Source organism: Ornithorhynchus anatinus, chromosome 7 (assembly GCF_004115215.2).
Source record: "Ornithorhynchus anatinus isolate Pmale09 chromosome 7, mOrnAna1.pri.v4, whole genome shotgun sequence".
NCBI lineage: Eukaryota > Metazoa > Chordata > Mammalia > Monotremata > Ornithorhynchidae > Ornithorhynchus > Ornithorhynchus anatinus.
In genome coordinates, this window is record NC_041734.1 from 55,184,593 (window position 1) to 55,202,306 (window position 17,714).

Consider the following 17,714-nt stretch of genomic DNA (forward strand, 5'->3'; position numbering starts at 1 on the left):
ACTGCCAAGTTACCACCTGCCTTTAACCAATCAATTAACCATATTTATTGAATGACTACTGGAACCAGAGTACTGTACAAAGCATTTGGGCAAATATAGGATCCCCCTGCCCCCATTGAAGTATAGATTGAAGAAGGTAGAGACTAGAGACAGAGAAACTAGTATGGAGGCTGTGGGAGATTCCTACCCCAAAATCCTGCCTGCCAAAGCAGGAGGAAGGAAAGAGGGAACTTGAAAAGCAGAGATGTGACCCAAGGTTATTAGAAAATGGACTAGCTATATGGGCTTTATATCTAGAGAACTGCACTCAGTGGCAAAACTCTGTCACTTCATATTAGGTCTGTACACAATGTAGTCACTGCTTAGACAATATCTCACCGGGAAATATTCTATAGAAATGTAGGCATTTTTCTTTATATGCCTACTTGTCCATGCAACTTCTGGGAACCAAAACTACTATACAATGAATAAAAACTTTACCCTGAAGAACACCAGGTAGAAAAGTGCAACATATAAATGCAAAAATTTTCAAACCCGTTTAAAATTCCTACCTCTCCCAGAAGCTTTTCTTCTGCTGTTGTTTTTTCATCAATTCTTTTTTGGAAGCAATTAATTTCTTCTTCGTGTTGCTTCTTAACATTCTTTATCTCTACACGTAATTTATTTATCTTTAAACAAATCAAAAGCATTTCAGTTACATAATTTTGGCACATGCTTCACATTTTTCACCTTCGGGAAGTTTATGTATAAAAATTACTGGAAAATACAGCAGTGTTTAACACCCCTTTGTCTCCCTCTATTCTCATGCCCTCCCCTCCCAGTCTCTTCTTGCCATCCCTCCAAAAGAACTGCTAAATCTCCAATGCTGAGATTTGCTTCATTATACCACACAGTCGAAACGTCTACTTTATCTGGGAAATGAAACACAATGAATGTTAGCCTTGCTAGACATAGAGTCGAAATCTCTCCGTTTTTGGGAAATGAGCCGCAATAAATGTGTTTAGTCTTGCTAGTAATGAGCGGCTAAACAAAAAAAATTCAAAAATGTCTTACCTACATTTTCTTCTCCAATAAAAAGCTATTTAAATAGCATAAACATTCCAAAAGTATAAACATGCTAAAAGACAGTCCCGAGGGAATGCTGTGGGCCATGTTCTGTGGTTGTAATAGCCATGTGGCATTACTAAATAATCCCAAATGTAGGTCCATGTGCCAGGACCGGTTGAGCTGCATTTGACTACACTGATGTACACAGAGACATCAATCTGATACACTGTCTTCAATTCACTTGCTTAAAAATGTAATTGCAGACATGTAAGAAAGTGTTAACACAATAAAGGTAAGATTAAATCAGTACCTTTGTGACACTAATTTATCCTAAAAAATAATGTTCTTTGAAAATGACAGCTATGGTATGGTATAGGTAGAAAGGTTATGTACAATATATGTTTCAGTACAATGAAATAAATGAATTTTCACATTAAAGAAAATAATAAAAACAGTACCTAATATTGTTTTCTACATATTTCACATTTCATTTCCCCCAAATCTAAAGAACTAAATATATTCCATACATAAAAATTCAACTGTTTGTATTCTGCTGAACGTTTCTTTTTCAAGGCATTATTTAGTTAAATCACCAAAAACCAAGATATTAAATTTAGTTCAATTATTTAAGGCTAGGATGATGCTACCCCTTAGGTGCTGAATGTCACTGGCCTTACATGGAAGTATAATTAAAAGGTTATAAGAACAACTGAAAACATTATTGATTTAATAACCTCAGGTAAAATAGCATACCTTTTAAAAAAAATATTCATACCTCATGCTGTAGTTCATCAATAGATTTGTTTTTAGTTTCAACTTGTTTCTTTAAATGGCTCAACTAAAGAAAAATCCAAGTGATAAGTGTTTGAAAAGTTATTTTTTTTTAAATTTTAATTGCTGAGTTCAGTTTAATTGCTCTTTTTAAACATCATATTTTGGAGGAGTCCCGCTATGGCATGAACCCTAGGCTAATTAAGGAATTAAAAGGTGGAGATAAGGTGATAACTGGAGGGTGCCACGGGGTCAGAGTAGAGGGTTTTTTTAGGATAGGGGACACATAGGTATGCTTGAAAGCAGCGGAGGAGGAGCCATTGGAGAGTGATTGTTTGAAGACAACAGTTAGGGAGGGAGTAAGGGAGGGGACAAGTGTTTTAATAAGGAGTAAAGGGATTGAGTTGGGGGCATAAAGGTGGAGGTAATCAATTTTAAGAGGCGGCAGGAGATACTGATGGGAGGGTCCAAGATGGGGCAGGAGGAGGAAGGGACTGATGAGAAGCAGGGGAGATTTTAATAGACACAAATATATTTTATATTTATACATATGTATGTGTGTGCTTATGTAACTATACATGTACATTCATATCTACAAAAAATATACCCAGAGTTGGGACTGTTTTGGCTTTCACATCTGGGCTGGAGTATGTTAATGTATACTCAGTTTAGGTACCAAAACATTTTGAAATCTGATAATATTTTGATGTTGCCAAGAGAGAAGGGGAAAGCACCCAAGCTTGAGACAGGGTCCCAATGTCCAGACTCTAATAAAATTAATATTATCGGTCTAAGTGGCACCATAATCACCTCTTGGCACAGATCTGGGCCAAGAGGCTTATGGAAAAATACAGAAAGAGCCATAGGCTGAGAAGAAACAGCAGTTCCCTGATCCAAGAACACAAAACACTGATCCCAGAAACATGATATAGGGCATGAACACTAAAAAGCTGTTAAATTCTGAAGTTGTAAGATCTTTTTGTATATGTGGAGACCAAATGAAGATAAACTAGGAGAGAGGAAAGACCTAAATATAATTTATGAAATCGAATTCTCTCTTCTATGACCAAGACTTGTCTTTTAAAATGTAAAAGGAATAATAATGATGGCATTTAAGCGCTTACTACGTGTCAAGCACTGTTGTAAGCGCTGGGGTAGATAAAAGGTAATCAGGATGTCCCATGTGGGGCTCACAGTTTTAATCCCCATTTTACAGAAGACGTAACTGAAGCACAGAGAAGATAAGTGACTTGCCCAAAGTCACAGCTGACAAATGGCAGAGGCGGGATTAGAACCCCCGAACTCTGACTCCCAGGTCCATGTTTTTTCCACTAAACCACACTGCTTCTCAGTAACTGGAAGTTAACAACATATGGAAATATATGACACATTAAGAAATGAAAACAAAAAAAAAGTAAACTGCCTATTATATAAATTAAAGGTATCAGAAACCTGTATTTATAGAAACATTAACTGCTACTTAGACGATCTAAGCATCTTTTAGGACTGTCTCCAGAATTTTTGAAACATTGTCCTTCCTCACAGATCCAATAACATAGACATTTAATGGGTTAAACAGATGTTCTGGATAAGGTAACCTCATGTCAGTTAACTTTTCAGCAAAGGAATGTTAAGAATTATCTTGTCAAAATCACAATGCAATGTTGTCATACCTTGTTTTCCAACATCTTCAACTGTTTGTCTTTTTTATTCATTTCATTTTCAATAATTCTAGCCTGAAAATATTTAAAATCTTATTAAATGACAATAGACTTTTAGAAATTAATTGAATGTCCTCACTTACTATGTCAGATTCAATCACAAAAATCTTAGCCCAACCTATAGAGTTTATAGTTTTTCTTTGTGTCTTATTAGAAAAGGTTCTTCTTTAATTCAGTCAGCTATAATATTGTACTAGTTTTTAAAATAATAGCAAGATGGTGTGAAATTAGTTACTAATTTGAAAAACTAAGGCTGTCACAGTAGTTAGAGGCAGCAGGAAAACTACTCTGGGGGAAATGGAAAGGACCACACTAAATTCTCCAATGTGAACTTGAATTGTACAAAAAAAAAATTCACATCCCAAATTTTGAATTAGTGTTAATTAGGACCTGGAAATGACCGCTTTATTCCTTCTATAACCTTCTCTGATACTGCCAAAGAAGATCTGTATAGATTAAAAGTAGGATTCTTTTGATCTACAACACTTTAATTTAGTCAGCACCAAGAGACTACATAGGAACAGTGGCATAATCAAGAGAAAAAGGGAAAGACTGAGACTTCCTGTCCAACTAGATTTCTTTCAGAAGATCTTCAGTGGGACATCAGGAATGAAAAGTTAACGACAATCCACAAAAAGACACACAAACACACACACACACAGAGAATACTGTAATACAAATTTTTACAATACATACTTTCCCCTAACTAAACCTGGATATCCTTGTCTTTAGTCCAAATTAGAGAGGTGTTTACTTGTTGAATATTTACTACTTATCACTCATTTGGGTTCTGATGGTTTCAGAGTGAATACCATAATGTAATTTACTAAAGTAGAAAATAACAATGGAGAACTGGAAAAAATCACAATTGAAGACAGCCAATTTTAGCAGTTGTCACTTTTCAATATTGCACTTCAGAAACATTTTTGACGATCTTCACAAACAAAGCTAAGTGGCTAAGTATTTATCCAATGAATTAAGGATTTTCCAACAATCAATGGTATTTATTGAGCACTTACTCTTTGCAAAGTACTGTACTATACGCTTGAGAAGTGCTTCAAAAAATTGCCAGAAAAATAAAAACCACCACTCCCTGAATTATCCCGATTGACTGCTGTAGTTTGCCGTTTACCAAATCAGTGTGCTCCTGTCACTTTGTGGGATAGTTTTTACAATAAATGATCAGTTTTTATGTGGTATAAAAATTCAATATTAATTATAACATACATTTTCTTCTCTCTTTTCGAAGACACTAATTTCTTCATTTTTCTTTTTCAGTTCTTCTTTCAAAGATTCCAGTTCATTTCTAAAATGGTAAAGGAGAGTGAGATTGTCATTAAAATAATACTACCTCGAACCCACTTAATATTAATCAGGAAGAAAACAAGTCAATCTCTACTCAGGAGAATTATTTTCTCTTGCATTTATCTTCTTCACTATTTGTGATTATTTCTTGATGCAACAATATCATCATCAATAATTTGCTGAGGTGCTCAAAATATATTGATTCATCCACTGTACTAGGCACTTGTGAACATACAGTAATAATAATAATAATGTTGGTATTTGTTAAGCGCTTACTATGTGCAGAGCACTGTTCTAAGCGCTGAGGTAGATACAGGGTAATCAGGTTGTCCCTCGTGAGGCTCACAGTCTTAATACCCATTTTACAGATGAGGTAACTGAGGCACAGAGAAGTTAAGTGACTTGCCCACAATAACAGTGTGTCAATGTCTCTGCCCTCAGGGAGTTTACAATCTAATAAGGGAGACAAGTGAAGAGAAATAACCAAATATACCATAGGTAAAAAGTAGGAACGTAACTACACATAATAAGAAATAAAGACATCGAGTAAATAAATAGATAATACATAAGTAGATATGGTCTGCTTTACTGTGCTCTCCCAAGAACTTAGTTCAATGTTCTGCACACAGTAAGGGCTCATACATAATTGATTGAATGATAAAGTGGCTATAGACGTATAAGAAGTAGGAAAAGGGATTTAACATGGAATGCCTCTTGAAGGGGGTGATTTTTAGGAGGTTTTACGAGATTGGGGTGAGGTGTGGTTTGATAGATTTGAGAAGGGAGGGAGTTCAGTTTCGGGAACAGTGTGAGAATGGATGAGACAAGAATTGTGGGCAGGGTTAGAAGATGTATTTGGGAGGGGCCTGGAGTGCAAAGAATGTAGCAGTGGGAGAAGAGAAGGAAGAATGAGATAAGTGAGGGAGAGCACTGAAGCCAAGAGTTGTGAGTTTTAGTTTTATGTGAGAAGGAAAGAGGGGCCATTTAGGTGAGGAGTGATGAATTCTGAATTCCATCTTGAAGACTGAAGAGGAGAGAAGCTTGAGATGGGGAAATCAGTATGGAATCGATTACAGTAATTCAACCCAGAAGTTATCAACACTTCAACCAGGAAAGTCACAGGCAGGGTGGAGAGGAAGGGGCAATTTCATTAAATATTATAGAGAAGAACTACCTGGGCTACGAGGTTATACGTAGGAGGGAAGTATGCGATAACTGTCCTTTAACGCCACTTTACAGATGTTAATGAGGCACAGAGAAGTGAATTGACTTGCCTAAGGTCACACAGCAGACAAGAGGCAGAGCTGGGATTAGAACCCAGGTCCTTCTGACTCTGGGCCCGTGCTCTCTCCACTAGACCATGCTGTATGGGTCTTACAATCTAAGTAGGAGGGAGAAGTTTCCAGCTGCTCTCAGCAGCATCAGCATGCAAGTCGCCACGGAAAGGGAGGCATTGCTGTTCAGGTGGTGACGGCTGGCGGAAAATGGCACGGAGGCCATGGGGGGACACAATCACCCCCTTCAAGAGGCATCTGTGACTAGGCTGCCCAGGGACAGACAAGTAGGAGATAAGTGGATGGCTCATGCTCACAGGACCTTGGTTACAAGAGGGCCTGGCTAAGACACGCTGAGGATGAGAAAGGTGGAAAAGGCACTGTTTTCTCATTCTGCCAGCAGGGACACAAGCCACCTTCAGTTCCACTCTGGCTCCAGAGCTGAGCAGAGTAGCTCTGACCGTCCGCTCTCCTGTAGCCAATACTAAGAGATGAGGCCATGGAGTTGGCATCTCTAAGGTCTGGCCAACAGACTAGTCAGTTTAGAATTATGTCTCTTAATGTGATAACAGGATGTTTTCAGAAACTGTAGTGGATTGCCTTCTTAGACACCATCCTAACCTTCAAGGAGATATCATCTAACATCCCATCTTTTTCCCTCTGCATCCCTGATTCTCCTCTAAGAACCTACTATTTCTGACTGCTTTTCCACAAGAGTACCAAATACCTTTTGAACTCCCTAATATTGTTTACACACACAATTTCTTGTGGAAATTGGGACCATATGCCTCTTATTATTATTTTATAAATAATTGCTCTCTTTTTGTTTGTTTTGAACCTTTACGATTCAAGTCCTTCAGCCCTGGAAGGACTCAAACAATAGCAGCAGCAGCATGAGTCATCTACCACTACACCTTTCGCCAACACCCAGACCCAACCATGCAAGAGAGATACTGTCCCTCCACCCCTCCCCCCTCCCCCCCCCCAACACCACCAGTACTCCCGTCGGCTCTTGTTCCAGTCAGGGAACAACTTAGAACTGGGAGAGCCACAGGAGCCATCCACAGCTACTCTTACAGCTGATCTCTGGGGCCTCATCCCCATGCCAAGTGGACTCCCATTAGCCCCTGCTCCTGTCTAGGAAGGATTCAAAGGGTGACAGGCCTTTTCAATTTTAAAACACTGAGACAGTCACCATCGTGGCTGCAGTTATGACTTTGTGACTTCGGAGAGCCTGAAATTCTGCTTCTTGTGTTGACTGTCATCCTTCTCTTTCATATTGTGGTTTGACTTTCCTTAATTATCTGTCATCAACCCTCTCCCCCACTTCCTCATAAACTGTGAGTGCGTCCACTTTTCATCCATGTATTTCTTTCCCAGTGCTTAGCATGGTACTTTGCACATATTAAGGTGCTTAATACTACTATTCAATAGGTGTTTCATCCTGGAGTGGTAGGGATATGTCACTGGGGGTGACCTGTGGGGTTAGGGAAGGCAGGCTGGAAAGAGCCCTAAACAAAGAGTCAGAGATTTAACTGGCCTGGGCTCTCAGGGTCATCTGGATGGCAATGAATTGGTCCAACAGTCTGAGATTCCTATGCCTGTTACCTGAATATCAGTTATTAAAGACAAATTTGGGCATTGTATGTTTCCAACGTCTTAACTTTTTAACTCCTTGGCAACACTAATGTTTTACTATTTTGACATTAAAGTGTTTCCTATGTAAGATGAATCCAAAGTGAACCAAATAGCTAATTTAAAAAAACCCTTGAAAGAAAGATAATATAATCCTCTAAATCTAACTGGTTTACTTTTCATTTTCTTTACCTTAGTTGTTTCTTTGTTTCTTCCAGATTTTCTATTTGCTTCATCACCTTTTCTTCTTGAATTTTGTTATTCTACATAAAAACATAATAGACATTACTATAAAATTATTGGTTTCCTCATTCACTCAGTTGTATTGAGCCCTTACTGTGTGCAGAGCACTGTAAAGAACTTGGAATGCACAATTTGGCAACAGATACAGTCCCTGCCCAACAACTGGCTCACAGTCATCAGTAAAATTTCAATTAAAACATAGAATTTGAAACTAGCCATTGTATCCAGGCCAACTTCCTTCTAATGTAAGGGGACTGACTAGTAGTGTAAGCATGTATTGGTATGGAAATCGTGGTTCTATTGGGGAAGAGGGGCAGATGAGCAAAGAGTCGCTATCTACGAGGTATTAAGCTTACCACTGAACTGGCCACCGTGGTGGCACCCTTTGGATCAAACAAAGTGAAATAGATTATAGATATATATGGTCCAGAGAAATAAGCACTTTCCAAGTGCTTAGTACAGTGCTCTGCACACAGTAAGCACTCAATAAATATGATTGAATGAATAAGCAGTTCCTGCAGTGGTGGACTCAGATCCTTAAAAGTGGATATATATGATCTTGGATCATCCCCACCCCAGAGCCACTCTGGACCAATCAATCAATTGATTGTATCTACTGCATGCTTACTGTGTGCAGAGCACTGTTCTAAGCCCTTGGGAGAGCACAGCATAACAGAGTTGGTAGACACATCCTCTCCCCATAACAACCTAACAATCTAGAGGGGGAGAGAGACATTAATATAAATTAATAAATTACAGCTGTGCACATAAGTGCGCTCAGGGGATTAGGAAGGGGTAAATAAAGCTACAAATGGAGAAGTTGGGAAATAAATGAGTCCAAAGCAAAGATTTGGGGAAAAGATGTGTGGTACTGGGAACATGTAAGCTGTAGCAGAGTGTTCATACTCCAGATGCAGTTGGATCTAATTGTGGTTTCCCCAGAGGATTCAGAAAGGGGAAAGGGAGATGATTTCTTCCTTACTCTGTTCTGGGAGACAAAGCGCTAGTAAGTAGGGGAATCAAATCTATTAAAATGATCATTTTCTATATAAGGTTCATCAGAATGTTGTTTTATGAGATTTATTAACTGATTTTTGGATTTCCCTAGTCTTAAAATCTGTCATCCTTCCTGCAATCTAGTTTTGGGACACATCATAACTCATTACCACTTATACCAGAGACCAGGGAGAACCAAATAAGGAAGTTAAAGTAAAATCTTGTTCTTTGTTAATAACTCCAATAATAAACTTCAGTGGAGGGAAAGGTGAAGTTACGGAATACAATGAGGATTTTAAATCAGGATTTATCTATGCTCTTCCTATTTTCCATCAATACAAAAAAGTACCTCAACATATTTCCCTTCAAACAGAGGTGTCAACAGAAATCGGGTTGTTTTTCAACTTGCCTTGACATCTTCTTGCAGTTTCTTGAGTTCAAGAATCGTATCACTTCTTTCTTGTGCCATTTGTTCTCTTTCCAATGAGAGCTCGTTGTACTTCATCGTTAGTTCATTATTTTTTAGCCTGTTAAATAATACATCAAACATCTAAATAATGGGAGGAATTAATTCAATTTTGAATACCAAAAAACATCAAGGAACTTAGCAAATAATATTCAGAACAAAGATTGAGTTGAAAAGAATTAGACTGAGGGAATTGTTTATCTTAATTCCTAGGCATGTAATGACCCTGCCACTGCCAGGGTCTTAATCCAAAGCTGTATGGTGGCTACAAATCCCTATGGATTTCCAGGTAGGAGAATGGGTTCAGCAAATCACCTCTAAGAAGAAAGCAAACCCATTTGGCATTCACTGTACAAGATCCTACTGGGTCTAAATGATTTTCTAATTGTAAATTGTAGATCTTTGAAACTATTGGGGTATTATTAAAATGATGATAGGGTCTCTCTTTGAGATAGAAGGATGAGCCTTGGTTCTGAGATTTCAAAAGTGAGTACTGCATGAAGGGAATGATGATAGCAATGGTGAGCTGCACAGTGCCATTCTCACTCTTAACCCTGTCATTCCTGGGAGGGGACAGCACACTGAGAAATATATTTTTTTAACCCTTTAAAATAGATCCTCATTAAAGTTCATTCAATAGTATTTATTGGGCGCTTACTATGTACAGAGCACTGTACTAAGCGCTTGGAATGTACAAATCAGTAACAGATAGAGACAGTCCCTGCCCTTTGACGGGCTTACAGTCTAATAGGGGGAGACAGACAGACAAGAACAATGGCAATAAATAGAATCAAGGGGAAGAACATCTCATTAAAGCAATAGCAAATAAATAGAATCAGGATGATGTACATCTCATTAACAAAATAAATAGGGTAATGAAGATATATACAGTTGAGCGGATGAGTACAGTGCTGAGGGGATGGGACGGGAGAGGGGGAGGAGCAGTAAAGTGACAATTTACTAAACTGTTGACCTGAAAAAAAAACCTTCATTTTAACATAACTATACTATATTTTCCAGAGTTCAAAGTGAGATGGGGGAACAGGGCTTTTAGAGGGCAAAGCCAATGGTTCAAGCAAGAAAAGGAGGAAAATACAGAAGTGAAAAAAAGAGAGTCTAGACTTCTAAAAATCTGATAAACCTCTATTTTTTGAGGTGGGGCTCATCACCTGATAACTATTCAGAGCTGTGAACTCAGAAAGCTAGCCAGTCTAATTATTTAAGAGCAGTAATCTGGAGCAATGCAGAGAGCAGCTAATACACCTAAAACAAACACATACTTCTCTTTCTCAAGTTGTGCTGTCAGTTCCTTAACTTGTTGTAAGCACTTCTGTTCATTTTCAATCAAAAGGGATACCTCTTTTTCAAATTCATGTATTTCTCTCTGAAAAACAGTGCCATATTTAAAAATTCACATTTACAAATAAAAATAGTGCTAGATAAGGAAATATAATCAACATTTACTTTGTGCAGAGCATTTTATTAGGCATTTGTGGAATATGGTGCAAAAGCACAAAACCTGCCTTAAATGAATTTATGAGGGAACACTAGTTATAAATAAACAAATATTCAAAATAAACAATGAGTAAAAATAGGCGTAATGACTGAAATGAAAAACTAAACAGATCACAAGAGATGTCTGATGGGATCATGTGACTGGAAGGTTTGGGGAATTCATCAGGGAAAAGTCATATTATTATTAATTGATTTACTCTTGTATTTTTTTTAAAACAAATCCTGCAATTCCATTGGTTTTAAAAATATAGGTAAATTACAATCTAGTTTAAAATGCATATTGCCTCTCAGTTTCATTTATATATCCCTTACTCAGAGGAGGACTTAGCTCATTTAAAATATAACAAAACCTGCATTATCCAAATAATGATCATAAATCAATCCTATCTTGCAGAACCTCACATTTTGGAAAGTTCACAGTGTAGTACTCATTTCATGTCCAACCCCCTGTACATGTTCAAAAACATTTCTTTCAGCACAATGTCACACTCTAGCAGAACAGATACACCGTGTTGGGAAAATGCTTCCTAATTCTGATGTCACATTCTTTCCAAAACACATAGAGAAAGCAATATCTGGGAGAATTAAGTATATACACATTTACAAACACAGTCAGTTCTGCTTTTTTTTCATTAAATGATTTGGATCTATCCAAATTGATTTAAATATTATCTAATGGAAGAATTAGGGAACATTCTTCCCACAATCTGAGTCTTTTCTGATAACACAAATCCTCAAAATGGCACAGGTGTGTTTAGTTTAGGAAGAAATCACTGTGGGCATGACGTGAAGCTGCTATGCTTCACAGCTGCTGCCTAGTCTCATTGCACTATTTCGCACATGGTACATACGGTTCCTAATTTAAAGCACTCTACTTGGCATTAATTTGAAACAGCACTCTAAATATTAATACCCTTGCATTTTTCACCCTCTCAATTTTAATGCTTGCATTACTGTTTACCAGACAGTATCATACAAATTAGCAAAACAGTGCCCTGACCACTCTTGCAAGTTAGTATCCATCTGAAATTTCTCCCTCACATCCAGTGCATTAGTACCCTTTGTTTTTCATTCAGAGATAGATTCTTATCAAAATTATTATTATTCAAAGCAGGCAGTTAATTTTCTTTCTATTGCTAAAAAAAAAAGGAAAAATTGAATCTGATGATAAAGGTGGATTTATTGAACATACCGAGGCAGGTGAATACCCAAATAAGATAGGCTTCAATTTCCGTAAAATACCTTGAAAGCTATTTCTCAACTCCTTCAAGTTAAATTAAAGCTAAGTAAAAGCTCTGTTGCAGTTTTGTTTATAAGAATTTCTATACTGAATTTCCATATTTCACTATAGTAATTAAACCTGTTTTATTTAGTCGATTGTGAATACAATATGCCCTTCATAGTATTCAGTATTCTCTAAAGATAGGTCCAATGGACCAAATCTATTTACCTTCAATTGAATGTATGGAAAAATAAACTCAGAGCTGTTGTTTTTTTAGAACTAATTAAAAGCATTAAACAGGGCTCCCTCTACAATACTTAGAAACTGCATTGCAATCCAATGATTATATCATTTAACAAAACTAAATTAAAAGCATGTGGCCCAATACAACCAGATTATGTCTCTTAGAAATATGCTTGTGTCATGAAAGATTGTACCATTTGGTATGATTTCCCATACACTTACATGTTACAGATTAAGATCCATTCCAGAACCTCTGGAAAAGTTTTTGAAATTCTTTGAGGTGCTAGGTACTTCAAGACCATCATCACTAAAGTGGTGTTTATTCTTTATTAAAATCAAAGTATAACATTAATACTGAATAAAGGGGCAGCTGTAATGATAATGATGGTAATTATTAAGCATTTACTAGAGGCCAAAGAACTAGGGGTAGGTAAAAAATAATCAGATCACAGAGTCCCTGTTCCACACAAAACTCAAAGTCTAAGAGGTTGGGAGAACAGGGATCTTATCTGCATTTTAGAGAGGTGGAAACAGAGGCCAAGAGAGGTAAAGTGACTTGCTCAAGGACCCATATTAAGCCAGTGACAGAGCTGGGATTACAAGCCTGGTCCCTTAACTCTCAATTCCATATTGTTTAACCTAGGCCATTCAGCTCTTCGTAATTACGATCATGTGCTTTTGCTTGAGGCTGCAGTTGCAGAAGCTAGTTCTGCTGATGCTGGTAGTGGCTTTGTACCTTCGGAGAACAATTTGTCCAACTCAAATTGAACAACAGGCTTCATTTCATCTTAAAACATCTGATAGCTGGCTAAATCCTTCTGATCATCCCTGGGCATCTTTCAACTCCTCTCTCCATCTGGATCTTATCATTCAAATATAAATTAATGATAAAGAAATTCATTTTCTTGAAATTTAATGCAAGGCATTCAAATGGCAAGATTTTAGCCAGTGGTAGAGAAGCCATAACTTCTTCATCTGCTTCTGCATCTTTCAGTGATGAACTGGATAGTAGGATTATCCTCCTACAGCCCAGCCTTTAACACCAGTTTGCTCACTGTGCCTCAATCTTGTCTATCTCACAGCCGATCCCTTTCCTATGTCTCACCTCTGGCCTGGAACTCCCTCCCCCTCCATATTCGCCAGACCACCCCTCTCCCCACCTTCAAAGCCTTATTAAGGTCACATCTCCTCCAAGAGACTGTCTTCAATTTAGCCCTCTTTTCCCCTACTCCCTCTCTCATCTGTCACCCATGAACTTGGATCTGTACCTTTTGGGCATTTAGTATTCACTTTTCCTGAATCCCACAGCACTTATGGACAGATCCTCTAGACTGTAAACTCACTGTGTGCAGGGAATGTGTCTTCCAAATCTTCTGCACGCAGTAAGTGCTCAATAAATTCCACAGATGGACGGATTGCTAAAATTTCATGTGGTTCGTCTTCAACTATGATTCCTCCCAGTGAGATGCAATTAAGTTGCCAACATCTGCATCAACTATATCTGAATTAAGTTTTCTCCACAGTGTGTCAATTTCTTTGGTTATTCGTTCAGGAGTTATGCCTTGAAAGTCTGATGCAAGATATGAAGAAGCGTGGCTAGAGGAAAAAACATGGGCCTGGGAGTCAGAGGACCTGGGTCCTAATCCCAGTTCTGCCACTTGCCTGCTATGTGACTTTGGGCAAGTCACTTATCTTCTGTGCCTCAGTTTCCTTATCTGTAAAACCAGGATTAAATCCTACTCCCTCCTATTTAGACTGTGAGCTCCATATGGGACAGAAATTGTGTCCAGCTCGGTTATCTTGTATCTACCCCAGCGTTCAGTACAGTGCTTGGCATGGAGTAAGCGCTTAAAGTCATAATAATCAATATCATTATTATTACAGGCAGGATTTCCTCCACGATGCACTTACTGTTGATTGTCTAATCTCAATCCAAGATGGGGAAAAAGTGGATAGGAATTTACTTACCTGTACTTAACTGAATTTTGGTCAGAGTGTTGAGGCTGGCAGAGTACAAGCTCTTAGCATGAAATGTGTCTACCAACTCTGTTACAGTGCACTCTTCCAAAAGCTTAGTACTGTGTATTCTGCACACAGTAAATTCTCAATAAATACAACTGATTGATTGCATGGTTGGGGTAAGGAACTAGCAATACTCATAGTAGCCCAGGGTGGTTGCCTTGTAGAAAGATGGTAACTTAGGGGAATGCTTGACTCTATTTATTCCCATTGTTCTTGTCTGTCCGTCTCCCCCGATTAGACTGTAAGCCCGTCAAACGGCAGGGACTGTCTCTATCCGTTGCCGACTTGTTCATTCCAAGCGCTTAATACAGTGCTCTGCACATAGTAAGCGCTCAATAAATACTATTGAATGAATGAATGAATAGTATTAAATATTTCAAGGACACAAGAACATATTAAGCACATAATACAGTACTCTGCACAAAGAAAACACGTAATAAATACTACTGATTGATATGCATCAGCATCAAACACCCTATAACCTAATACTGAAGGTAAAGTTTAACAATCAGAAGAAGTTTTTTTTTCCACAGACCTCTCTGATTTGGAGAGCATCATTCAATTCTTTGTTTGTCTCTTGAAAGTTTGCAGCGATCTTCTCAAAATGATTCTTTTCTTCTAACAGCTTTTGGGTAAACTCCTATTTGAAAATAGGGATAAATCTCAAAATCAGAAGAATAAATTCTAAGACCATTCACAAGCTTTGTGTTTTTACTAAGGATATCTGTGGAGTTTTCTCCTTTTTCCTGAACGTAAATGAATAAAAGTAATAGAATCAGTTGTCAAATGTAATGAGAATAAATAAATTGAGGCAAATGAATCAATTACATATGTGTATCCTGGGAGTAGGATGGTCATATATAATTCTGCAGAGTGGTATACTAAGTTTAGGAATGTACAAATCCCTTTTTATTATGATTATATCATTTTTTTCTGTATTTTACTAAGCATTTTTAATTATCGCTATTATATTTGGAATTTAACATTATTATATTTAGAACCCCCATATCAGAAAAGCAAGTTAAAAAGAATGATAATACTAACAATTATTGTGGTCGTTATTGTTTCTGTAAGCCAAGCACTGTACTAAGCACTAGGGTAGATACAGGCTAATCAAGACAGATATGGTCCCTGTCCCACATGGAGTTCACAGTCCAAGTAGGAAGGACAGTAGGTATTGAATCCCCATTTTAAATGAGGAAATTGAGACACAAAACATAAAATGACTTGGCCAAGGTCACACAACAGGCACGTGGTGGAGCCAGGATTAGAACTCAGGTCCTCTGACTCCCAGGCCTGAGCTCTTTTCACACTGCTTCCCATGAAGAATGGTACAATTAATCTGAAAAATACATCATTACTAATTTGATGGTTGAGAATCCATTCATTCATTTCATTCAATAGTATTTACTGAGCGCTTACTAAGTGCACAGCACTGTACTAAGTGCTTGGAATGTACAAATCGGTAACAGATAGAGACAGTCCCTGCCCCTTGACGGGCTTACAGTCTAACTGGGGGAGACGGGCAGACAAGAACAATAGCAATAAATAGAAAAAGAGCACTAAAGTTCCTTAGATCTGCTGTGACTCAGTAATAACTGAACAAACTGATTTAATTCTCACTGATTTAATATTTATGCTTCTCAGAAATTTCATTTTTAAGAGATATGTAGTGCATTAGAAATTATTAATTATTCTGCTATGGTTTGATTTACTGACAAAGGAAATCAAATTATTTTACTATTTAATACGCCAAATTTTGCCAGTACCTGAATAAATCTACAGTTATACATTAGCTTCTTAAAAATCTTCATTAACTCCTTCGGTTAATCATTCAAAAAGCTACTGCTTCAAGACTCTATCAAATGATTTATTTACCCACTTGAGCTTCCTTTTTTAAGGAGGCTATTATATTCTATTATTGTTCAGCTTCTGCATTAGATTGTACATTTCCCAAAGACAGGAATCATATCCTTTCTCAATATCCTGCTAGGTACCTTTTATATTACATACTCAAATACTGTAAATGATGATGGTGATTATTTCTATGCAACTACATATTGCTAAAACCTGAATAACTACAGGAAAAGGCAAGGCATGGTACTATTAATGCCATCTGTGAAAGAGTCCTGTACTATTAATGCTATCTTTGAAAGAACTTGGTTACTATTAATGTTATCAATCAATCGAAGTTATTTACTGAGTGCTTACTGCATGCAGAGGTCTGTTCCAAGAGCTTGGGAAAGCTTATAGTCTCTTTAAAAGAGCCTTATAATTTTTTTGAAAGACCTTCGCAAAAGCAAACACCAGGAGTATAAATCTATCAAAGTAGTGTTTGGCAAGATACATTGCCTTTCTGACACTAGATTTCCAAAGCAAGTCTCATTTTCTCTTTTGAATATAAGGCATTCTCATGAGGAGGGCAGATAAAGTATTTAAATGATGTTTTCAAAGTCAAGGCAGAAACATTTTAGGATAAATTCCAACTATAGAAAACTGTGCCCAAAACTACAAGCACAATGGGAAGAATGTTATAAAAATTCAGCAGATTTTCCACAAAAGATTAAAAAAAGCAGATTCAACAGAAACAGCAGGCCAGAAATTAAAAAAAGCATTTACAGTCCTATAAAGTCATTCATTATCACAATTATTTGTCATGGTTGCCTACATTAAATCATTCTTTAGAGGACAGAAAATATTCATTCAGTTTTCAAAGCTGCCTAAGTTTCACCAAGAAAGAGCTTAGGCCCTTGAAAAGCCTGAATTAAAATAACATAAAAATATATTAGCTAGAATAAAGTCCTCTAGCTAATTAGCTACATGAAAATAGGTTCACAGAAACATAATTTTCTACTTCAAAAGGAATTTAGAAAACAAATTTCAGGACTAATATTTTTAACTTTAAAAAGATTGCCTACAGTGGACCAAAGCCTTCAATTATACTTTGGTTGAAAACCACCAAACTATGAATTAAATTTCAATCAATCAAACACATTTTTTGAGTGCTGTGTGCGGAGCACTGTACTAAGCACAATGTTTCACTGAATTACTCAGAGGTACTAAGCACTTACTGTTTTACTGAATTACTAAGAGGTATGCCTACACTTACCAATGTTTTTCTCAATGTTTCCATCTGCATTTCTTTGTCATTTTTTTGTTTAGACATCTCTCCTGAAATATATTAAAAGCATCACATAAGAGAAAATATGCCACTGTACTGTTAATTCTTAAAGGGAGCTCTGTAATCAAATGCA

At 37.2% G+C, this 17,714-nt stretch overlaps 1 protein-coding gene across 1 annotated transcript in view; it reads right to left on the reverse strand.

Annotated features, from left to right (window-relative positions):
* SYCP1 (synaptonemal complex protein 1) overlaps nucleotides 1-17,714 on the reverse strand; it is a 66,322-nt gene that overhangs the window by 18,428 nt on the left and 30,180 nt on the right. Inside the window, exons 15-22 of the mRNA XM_016228058.3 lie at nucleotides 17,570-17,631; nucleotides 14,996-15,100; nucleotides 10,739-10,842; nucleotides 9,402-9,519; nucleotides 7,946-8,016; nucleotides 4,767-4,845; nucleotides 1,823-1,885; nucleotides 552-668 (exon numbers count right to left, since the gene is read on the reverse strand). Coding sequence (XP_016083544.2) covers nucleotides 552-668; nucleotides 1,823-1,885; nucleotides 4,767-4,845; nucleotides 7,946-8,016; nucleotides 9,402-9,519; nucleotides 10,739-10,842; nucleotides 14,996-15,100; nucleotides 17,570-17,631 — 719 coding nt within the window. The remainder of the gene's footprint in view (nucleotides 1-551; nucleotides 669-1,822; nucleotides 1,886-4,766; nucleotides 4,846-7,945; nucleotides 8,017-9,401; nucleotides 9,520-10,738; nucleotides 10,843-14,995; nucleotides 15,101-17,569; nucleotides 17,632-17,714) is intronic.